The following is a 10,502-nucleotide window of genomic DNA, read 5'->3' on the forward strand; positions in this document are numbered from 1 at the left end:
AATGTTGAACAAACATCAGAAAGTATACTTACACTACAAATACAGGGGTAATACAACTATTCTCATTCCCAAAGCCTCCTCCTCCTTCCCTCTGCATCACGCTTCTCCTCTCTCTCTCTCTCTCTCCCACTCTCATTCTCTACCTCCTTTATAACCCATCACTCCCATCTCACTGCTCTCACTCATTCTCACTGTTTCCAACTGGAATGGACATTTGTTTTAATGGGAACCAAACTGAGCACTTGCTGACGAAACGTTATGCTGCTTTTTTGTAAAGTTGAATTTTATATGCACTTCTGGACTTGCTTTTTGGAGGAAGTCTCTAACTATAGGTTCAGATAAATTGGACATGTGGATTAATTATTGTTTGTAAAGGATGAGATTTTCTTGCAGTTTGTAAAAGAAATTACTGCGAGCATGCTTTTACAATCAGTGACAGCACAATTGAAGAAGCTGATCAACAACTTCAACGGTTGAAATTGGGATTAAACTTCAATTTGATCAAGTTATCATCAAGAAAGAGGAAAAACTGGATATCACAGGACTATGAACTGGTAAGAATGTGCGCTCTTTTTGGAAACACTTTTTCAACACTCTTGACAAATGTTTTGTTGCCTCATATTTACATCTTACAAAGCTGAAGCAGTGTGATCATATAGAAAGTCTTTGTCATTAAATGTATGTTTTTAGTGTGTTAATGAATTGGATTTAAAATCAAAAGGTCTATGATAAGGGTGACCCCCTTCTCCTGTAGTGTTTTTGTGTCTGACCTGTTAACTTGACCTTTTGACAGACATGCGGGGATCATCCCCAGACTCTGCTCCACAAGCATAAACGAACACAACAACAACAAACAAACAAACAGACGGAGCACTTCAACTGTGGAGGCGGGCCAGCCTGACGCACGGAGACGGACAGACAGACAGACAGTCTGATGCCAACTGTCTTCACTGTCAATCTCACGGCACCACTCCTCCTCCTGTTGCTATGGGCAACCCACCCCACCATGGCAACCAACTGGCTGTAAGTCTAGCGTGCAAGGGGAGGAAGAGAAAGAGGGAGTTTGTTTGTCATGCTATAACTTTTAAAAGATGGTGACATGTCTCTAAATCTCTTTCAGTCGCTCCCCTCTCTTTCTTTGTCTCACTCCTGGTGACCTTTTCTCTTTTCTTTCTATCTGCCTTCAATGTGTCTTCTTACCCCGGTCTTCCCCTTGTTTCCATCCTCTCTAGAACGCTGCCTGGTCATTACCTCTCCATCCTTTTTCTTACCCTCTTTTCTCTTCTTCATGTGCTCTTCCTCTTTTACTCCTTTTCTTTTCTTGAATAGACTCTTTTACCCCCTTTCCACAATAACTTCCCTTTCCAAAAGTTGCCCAGACTTACTATTACTCTCCCGACCTTTTGTGTCCCAGCTCCCTGGCGAGGCTGCCTCGCTCGAGGCCCGTGTCAGGTGCTTCTCCATGTGCACGCCTACGGGGCCTAACCCCGGGGCAGGTGGGTGTGTGCAGGGCGCGAGGGGAGGTCATGGAGTCCGTACGAAAGGCAGCAGAGATGGTCATAGAAGAGGTATGGTCGGAAGGCAAAAAGTTTTAGAGCTACTTATTTCATTATGCAATATCAGTAGTGTGTTGTAGGTGAATCATTTTGAATACTTAGTGTTATGCATGTCACCATCAAACTTAGTGCCAACACCAGTTCAGGAACCGCCGCTGGAATTGTTCCACCACCCCACGTGGGATCAACGTATTCGGCAGAGTCATGAACCAAGGTATCCTCACAAATCATAGGGAATATCTTCCTGAAAATTGGGGAAAAATCCACACATCCCGAGGCTTTTATATAATTTATAATGTCACCTTTTCTGGTTTCAGGTACTCGTGAGGCGGCCTTCGTGCATGCTTTGTCTTCAGCAGCCGTGGCGGTGGCTGTGACCCGAGCCTGCACCCGTGGGGAGCTGGAGAGGTGTGGCTGTGACAGGAAGGTCAGGGGGGTCAGCCCTGAGGGTGAGCTCTGATTATATTGCATGAAAAAAAATTGCAGTGATCTCACAGCAGGTTTTATCCAAGTGGCAACTTACAGTGTTGTAAAATTAAGCCAATGGGTGTTGCAATAAAATTGTAGTTCCTCAATTGTCCCCATGAGGCTGACTGCAAAAGCCAAGGAATACCCATTGGGTCCCATGCTAAAGATATAAACTTTTGCAGCAAAAAATACATGTTCACAGCCTGTTTCGAATACGGATTTTCGAAACGGTTTAACAGCAATTTTTTTCAGCCCTATTCTAAAATATTAAACTGTGTCAAAGGTACAATAATCTATCGCATTGTTTCTCTGTCAACCTCAGGTTTCCAGTGGTCAGGGTGCAGTGACAACTTGTCCTACGGTGTGGCTTTCTCTCAAACATTTGTGGATGAACCAGAGCGGGCCAAGGGGCTTTCAGCAGGGCGACCACTCATGAACCTCCACAACAATGAGGCTGGACGAAAGGTGGGTGGTGGCATTCCAAGATTGAAGACCTACCTCAGGTATTTTGTCATCTGCAAGATTAAGTGACAGTTCATTTCTCTCCTCCCGTCCTCAGGCCATCCTTCACAACATGCAGGTGGAGTGTAAGTGTCATGGCGTCTCTGGCTCCTGTGAGCTAAGGACCTGCTGGAAAGTGATGCCTCCATTCAGGCGTGTCGGCGTTGTGCTCAAGGAACGCTTTGATGGAGCCACAGAGGTATCACAATACATGGCAGCCTTATCTAAAACCTCTAAAAGTCTCAGGTCTGTCTAGCTCTCTTGACATTGTCTTCCTCTTAGGTTCGCCTGACTCGTATCGGATCCAGGACAGCCCTGCTTCCCCGTGACCCCCAGGTCAAACCCCCTGCTGCAAGAGACCTTTTGTACCTTGCACCCTCCCCAGACTTCTGCCATCTCGACCCTGACAATGGTATCCCTGGAACTGCTGGAAGAAGATGTAATGGTAAGATCAACAAGCAAGACAGACTCACAAGAGTGATCCAACGTATCAATAAGAACAGTTGCAGAAAAATTATGTCTCTCTCTCTTCCAAAAAACAACCAGGAACCTCTCGGCTAGCACCAGACGGCTGTGAGCTGGTGTGCTGCGGGCCCGGGTACAGAGCAGGCCGGGCTGAGGTGGTACAGCGATGCTCCTGCAAGTTTTCCTGGTGCTGTTCAGTCCGCTGCCAGCAGTGCAAGAACACAGTCACCATTCACACATGCAGAGTGTAGGAGGAACCATGAATGCCCCGACCAGAAGAAAGACCTGAATAAACTACTAGACTGACACTTGTAAACACCAGACAGGACAACAGTTTTGAACTTAAAACATTTGCTCACTTCACATTAAATTCTGGTCCAAATGCAGTCTTACATTTTTTACTGAAGCTCCAAGGCTCTGGTTTGATGGATCTGTTGGAAAAGCTATTAAGTTAGTAAAAAAAAGGGCAATGAAAAAGCTTCAGAAGTAAAGCAAAAACATAAATGGACAGGCAAGCATGAACACAAATATACACAATGACAGTCAACAGTTAATCTCAAATTGAACTGACAAAGCCTCTAAGGCTGAACTTAACCAAAACTAACAGGGACATATTACAGCACTATCTATTTTATGCAAACTATTCCTGTTGTGTCATAGACTAGCTGGTCATTGAACATGTTCTGTATTTATGTTTGCTTCTCGATTCTGGTTTATTTATTTAAACATCTGAGTTTCTGCCTTACTTCAGCATCCAGCAACTTCTTAAATAGCAAAAATAACTTTTACTTACGTCAGTGTCTTGTGTTTTGTCACTCTTCTTTATGAGAGTCTTCTGTCTGTTACTGCTCAAGAGGTGTTTTTATTTCTTTTTCAAGAAATCTAATAAATACGGTAGTTTTATCCAAAATGTGTTTTAATGAGTTTCTCATTGACCAAAAATGTCTAAGATAATGGTTAAAGGACCCCTGTGGAGTTTTTCACCACTAGAGGCCGCATGGAGCAGGGTATTTAAAGGTCGACAAGCCATGCTGTGCATAAGTGAACATTTACTTTTGAGAGATTTTATTATATCTACACTTTTTAAATCACTGTTAGGGAACACAGTTACTAAGTTTGAGTTGTAACATGACAAAGCACAACATTTATTAATTTTATTTTGACCCTTTATGCACCACAGTCAGTGCCAGAAGGAACATAATACCAAAAAACATCTCTCTTGTCAGTAGAGGAAGGTTAGATATCCCACTTAGAGATAGAACATGCTGTTGTTCCCTAGTCAGGACAAAAAAAACTCTTGGTAATGAACTTTCATTACTACAACATTTTACCCAAATTAACCTTTATGTGACATGGTGTCTTATTGAGAGTAGGCCTGTGAATCAAGTTATAGCAACAATGATTTTTTTTTTGGGAGATCACAGAAGACTGATGCTTTGATCCAAGTGGCTATATGTGGAAGATGTAGTAAAAAGTCCCTTCAGGTGATGTTGAAACTTTAAATTCACGAGAATGGGGCTGACGCAAAGTCAAAGAAACCTTGACCTCTGACCTCCATAATGCAATCAACTGTCCCTCAGTCCAATAGGATATTTTTGCACGATTTTCGGATAAAATGGTGTTCACAAAAATGGGATGGACAGAAAACACAAAAAGTCTCCAGTCACATCTGTTGATGACGCAAGGTAGCACTTAACGTATGCCACCATCTATTTCATTACATCTCAAAACGTCCCTCTTCCTATGGATCTTGCTGTTTGTGCAGATGGGTTGCCATGGTGAGCCTCTTTAAATTTAGAACAGGAAAGATGCATGAAAGAGGTGCAGATAATTTATTTTTTGCAAAAATAAATCTTAGATCACAAAACTGTTACCTCTCATATGACCTCACCTGTGTGTTTGTAGAAATATAGCAGTTTATTTGCGTAGGGATATTTACTTTGCATATGACAAATATCTCACGGATAAGATCACAGACAACCTCCAACATGGTGGCAGACAGTTGGCCATTCTTGTCCCGAACAAATGAGGCTTCAAAATGTACATGGGCTTGTATTAGCACATGCTACTGAACTCAAGAGCACTCGATTATCGAGGCCTGAACTTGTGTGTTTTTGTGAGAAACAGAATCTAAAAACAGCTGTAGAAAATCTCTGCATGACAATGCAAAAACTACAACTGCCCATGTCATTAAACCATTTTATTAAAAATATCCTGTGATTACAAACACCCAGAAATTAACTAGCAAAGTTTATCACCTCAATCTCTATTCATATTCAGACATATTCAAAATATTACAACTCCATTTGTTATATTATCCAAATATGGTAGTCTAGCTATAAAAAAAAAAAAATCTATCTCGATGACATAACAACTCAAGTTTCAAATGAAGAATTGCTTACAGTTTCCCAAAACAGAGTCAAAGAATTATTATAATATTCACAAAAGAAGAATAAAATTTATATTTAGGAGTCAACTGAAGAAGGGAATTTGGCAAAAAAAAAGCACTTGGCCTCCTCAGGAATTGGGAGAAAGTAACCATTACAGACATCTACCTTTATTTTTGGAGTGACAATAAATCTCTCGTGCTTTCATTATTCAGCTCATGAGGGAAGTTAGCACTTAACGTTAATGTTAAAGTGTTGCCCGTTCTTAAATTCCCACACAGGCCCAAGAGGTAAGAATAAGTGAAACGCAAAAGAAGCCAAAGGCAACTAAATAAAACTCTTTCTTAAAAAGAAAAAAAAAAAAAATCAAGCGACAGGCAGAGGGGGGCCCGCCCCTGGAGTATTTGTAGAGCAAACACTGCAATTTAGAAAGCTTTCAGACTGGGGGACAGGTGACACCTGCTGCATTTACTGCACCCTCCAGTTTTCCTCCCTCAGCCTCTTTTTAAGTTTATTTTGAAGGCACAATCAGTGTACGAGTGTACGAGAATAAGTCTCATAGCCATTGTACCTCCCATCCCCTCTTGTTTTGTCCTTTTCCCCATAATGGCCATTGATCTTTCTGACGTTTTGATTCGCCCAGCCTTATTTCTTACACTGTTTCATGTCACTCTTCTGTTGATCATCTATAGCAGCACACACTTGCTCTTCTTTTTGCACTCGGGAGGCTCCAAGGCAGCCAGGATTGCCTCATCAAACACATTCTTAAGCCCTCGCTGGTTGAAGAGAACAGGAAACAAGACAGAGGTCAAAACTAGAATTGTGTATTTTTGTAAAACTGTATGATTTTGTTTTCAACTTAACAGTATGATGAAAAGTTAACACACCTGTGTCAGAGCAGAGCACTCCACGTATTTGACAGCCTTAAGGTCACGGCCTAGCTTTTCTCCGATGTCAGGCCCAATAGGGCGCTGTTTGTTCTTTGCCAGCTTGTCAGTTGTGTTGGGGTCGTCCCTCAGATCCACCTGTGTGCCCACTAAGAGGAAAGGTACACGTGGGCAGTGGTGAGTTATCTCAGGAACCCACTGAAAGGTAAGAAGAAAAAAGAAAAATTCAGATCTTCTCAGCTCCTCTGTCATATATGGTCACAAGTAACTCAACATATCTTTGATACTAAACAAGTGTGTTTTAAACTGTCTGGTAGTAGGCAATAAAAGTCAGAGTCATTGCTCATAAACGTCACCTTTTATCAGACACTTCCTAATTCAGACAAAATGAAGATAATTTAAGATGACTGCATTGATTTATATAGTGATCTGTGTTTAGACAAGGTTTACTGTTGAGAACTTAAACATGAAGTAAAGAAAATAAAAATTATATTTCTCAATTTCAGAAGTGATCGTTTAAAGTATCCTTTGAGTTCTAGTATGAAACAAACAAATACAACAAGCCTCAGCCCTGGTCAGGTCTTTAGGTAAAGTTTAGTCAACAGTTGAGTGTAAGTATATGCAGTTATAATATTCAAATATTAATAATCAAATAAGTTTTGTTGCTAAAATGCCAAACTTTTCCTTGTTCAAGCTTTTCAAATGTCATGTTTTTCTTACTTTTGGTGAAGCCACAGTTTAGTATCTTTAGTAATTGCAAGGAGAAAACTTTATCAATGAGAAAATATTGTACTGATGAATGTTATTAAAAGAACTGGAACTCTAAATGTCTGTCCAACCGATTCTGCAAAATGGCTCTTGAAATGTATTTCACAACAAAAGCCAATCTCATGTTTTCACCCAATTAATGAAAGAATGATTCGAAGACTGACCTTCTCTTTGACGTTTTCAAACGATGAGGGGGAGACGACAGAGAAACATACAAGGAACACATCAGTCTGTGGATAGCTGAGAGGACGCAGCCTGTCATAATCCTCCTGACCTGAGAATGACATTACCAAGTGAAATGAGAAATTTGTGATTCAGAGTTAAATGAATTAGTTTTCAAGTAACAGTCTTTCAAAGAACATTTAGGTCACCTGCTGTGTCAAATAGTCCGAGTGTGTAGGGCTCTCCTCCAATCATCACTGTCACCGCATAATTGTCAAAAACCTTTGAGCACATACACAAAAACAGGGGGATACGATTAGACGATGAAACGGAAGCATGTTTTAATTGTATTGTTCTTGAGCATTGAGGAAATAAGAAGTTAAGGTGGTCAATATGTTAAAGGAAGAATGCAATTGCCTGTGGTCTGCATTGTTGTGTTCGCAGGCTAATGTTAGCACAATTTTGGTTAGCTCATAGCTTCACTGTGAACATAAATTGACACAGAATGACCGTGATCTAAAGACACAATATGTGACATCCAAGTAAGAAGTGAGTATGCTGTTCTTCTTTTCTCTAGTCCTTGACTAAAACAGCCTGTGATGTTAACATGATGTAAACATGGCTCCGACACAGCACAGCCAGCGGGACTCACACTTCTCGCTCATTGTTGACAGTCATGACTCAGAGAGACATTTACAGAGGAAATACTCGATTTCTGCTGTATTTATGTGTAAAATGATGCACAGTCCTCCTTTAAGGACGAGGGACTTTGAAATATGAAGTTTTTTTACCGTTGGCACATATTCTGAGGGGAACTTGTTGGTTGTGTAGGAGATCAGTAGGCAGGTCTTTCCTACAGCACCGTCCCCTACCACTACACATTTTATAGTCTGCATCTACAGGGAGAAAGACAACAAAGGAAACGTCATTAATGTGTTTGAAAGATGTACAAATTAAATCACCCAACGTAGTTAAAAGCAGCTAAAAAGACTGTTTCTTTACATCTCTGTATTGTGCACAATTATTCATCAGTACTGGTAATTCAAACATTATGAGAAAAAGTATTACAACACTCAGAGGGACATTTTGACAACTTTGACTTTTGATAATAATAGTATGATTATGATATCAATAATGACCAACACTTGAACAACGGCACAGTGGATATAGTCAGAAATGAGGGAGAGAAGGAGTGGAGAATGACATGCAGGAAAGGAGCCACGGGTCAGATTCGAACCCGGGCCGCCCACTTGGAGGACTATATGACCTCTGTACGTGGGGTGCGACCAATAACCACTACCAGCACCCCAGCAGTTTAACTTTTTGTACAAATTTCGACAAAGTGATATGAAGAATAAAAATGTGTTTCATATAGCACTGCCACAATATTATGATGGTTCTTAAATGCATTATATTCTTTTTTTTTTTTTTTTAACAAATGCAACTATTTAGGAAGCTACCGTTATTCATTATTTTTTAGTTTAAGATTTTACATGTTTAACATGCAAAGAATTAACATTCAATTCTTAGTATTTGAGGTACTACGACTAAGAGAGACTAAGACAAAAGTCCTTCAATAAATTATATTTAAAAGTTATAATGTCTGTTTCTGCGTTCAACTTATTGGCCTTTCTAGATAATTCAGTTTGCAGAGCTGCTGTATCGAATGTATGGAGAGATATTTTTCTGTTAAGAGGCTCACCTTCACTGGTATAAATGGGATAAGCGATCAAATGAAATACCTATCAGTAAAGGTCTCATAGCTTCTATAAAAGGATTTTGAGTAGCACATAAAGTTTTAAACCTTTGCTTTTTTTTTTTTTTTTTGCCTGTCAATGAACTACTCTTGATTAATGCTCTGTAACATACAGGTGCACTGCAAAAACCAAACAGGCTTAATAAAAAACATGCTGCATATAATGACACATAGGAAATGTTTCTGCTGTGTGACAAAGAAAAGAAACAAATGTAGAATATTAAGTAAATGTAAAGGATTAGTATCAGTCTACTACATACTGGTATAAGTTGCTTAGATTCTACTTAATTTAACTGATTTTGCGATATTCTAGATAGTTAGCACTGCCTGAGTTATGAAATCGTCTTTTAAGTGGCATGTGCATGTAAAAAGATAATTGATGACAGTGAGTCACTTCCGCATCGGCTGCATACCAGAGATCGACGGCCTATTAGCACAGAGTGATTTAGAAGCCGACACTAAAAAGCACGCCAGCTGAATAAGCAGTTTCTTAGATAATCTGAAGGCCTAAATGTATAGAAACTGTAAAAAAAACAAAAACAAAAAAAACAGAAAAGTAAGAGATATAAGTTGAACAAAGAGCGATCTGTTAGAGATGAGTCTGTTTAAAGTGACCTGAGGGACTGTGTTAGCCCTGATAGTTCAAATCAGAAAACAAAGTGTTACCGTGGCTGACAACTTTTAAATCGTTTCCTCGGTTGGCTAACCTAATAAACTAGCAACAGCGCAATATATTAGTATAAAAAACACACACAACACACGCCAATCGGTGGTGATAATCTACAGTCGCGACAACTACATTAAGCAGATTGATGTTAGCCAAAACTGGATTAAGCTTTGTCGTCAGGAAACTTAACAAAAAAAATAGATAATACACAAGATTTTCCTTTCGGTGTGAACTTAATGTTGTAAAGAGGACTTAGCATCATGTCTCCCATTGTGTAATAAACCATATATAGTTATTCGAGATTGTTTTTCTAACTCTACTCACCGTTTTTCTTCACACAGGTTAGGCGTTGGTTACATCCGGGTTTGAGGGTCGAATTACTTTAAGCGCAGGCGCAGAAGAGACAAGCCGCCGTCACAGTTTCAGAGATGTTTCAGAGTTGAAACACCGCCGCTTACTGGACAACACCAAAACCACGGTTCAAACTCAAGTTAAAAAAAATAACTTCATAAATGTTTCTTAAATATTTGTGTCAGATTTTGGTTATATCAAGATTAACTCTTGGATATGTATTATCGCAATTTAAATTATGTTTTATTATTATTATTATTATTATTATTAAAAACCTAACAAAACAAGACACGGAACATGATACAATTATAATAGGCTACATCAATGACAAAACCCACATACTAACAGAAATCAAGTTTTTTTTAAAGGAAGATACAAAGACACAAAAATGAGTAAAAACCCTTGAGAAAACTAAAATGATCAATTTATTTCACTTCAATCTTAATAATTTTTGTTCTATGAAATTAGATTCAGTTCAATTAAATTTATTGCAATCATTGCCCAGAAAAAGGCTAAACGACACATAGAAAGACA

General features: G+C 39.4%; 2 protein-coding genes across 2 annotated transcripts; one reads left to right on the forward strand and one right to left on the reverse strand.

The window, feature by feature from the left end:
• Positions 1–85: 85 nt before the first annotated feature.
• Positions 86–3,900, forward strand: wnt4b (wingless-type MMTV integration site family, member 4b). The gene is made up of 9 exons (XM_029280276.2): positions 86–554; positions 794–1,023; positions 1,415–1,568; positions 1,686–1,770; positions 1,874–2,005; positions 2,347–2,489; positions 2,584–2,724; positions 2,808–2,970; positions 3,072–3,900. The coding sequence occupies exons 2-9, from the start codon at positions 935–937 to the stop codon at positions 3,239–3,241; spliced, it is 1,077 nt and encodes a 358-aa protein (XP_029136109.1). The 5' UTR covers positions 86–554; positions 794–934; the 3' UTR covers positions 3,242–3,900.
• A 1,275-nt stretch (positions 3,901–5,175) lies between these two features.
• Positions 5,176–10,054, reverse strand: cdc42l (cell division cycle 42, like). Its single transcript, XM_020649108.3, has 6 exons — positions 9,942–10,054; positions 7,986–8,090; positions 7,404–7,476; positions 7,197–7,306; positions 6,265–6,462; positions 5,176–6,153 (listed from the first exon to the last, which is right to left on the reverse strand). Exons 2-6 carry the CDS (start codon positions 8,088–8,090, stop codon positions 6,064–6,066), a joined length of 576 nt encoding a protein of 191 aa, XP_020504764.1. The 5' UTR covers positions 9,942–10,054; the 3' UTR covers positions 5,176–6,063.
• Positions 10,055–10,502: the final 448 nt, after the last annotated feature.

The sequence above is a fragment of the Labrus bergylta genome, chromosome 8, assembly GCF_963930695.1.
Source record: "Labrus bergylta chromosome 8, fLabBer1.1, whole genome shotgun sequence".
In the NCBI taxonomy this organism is placed as follows: Eukaryota; Metazoa; Chordata; class Actinopteri; order Labriformes; family Labridae; genus Labrus; species Labrus bergylta.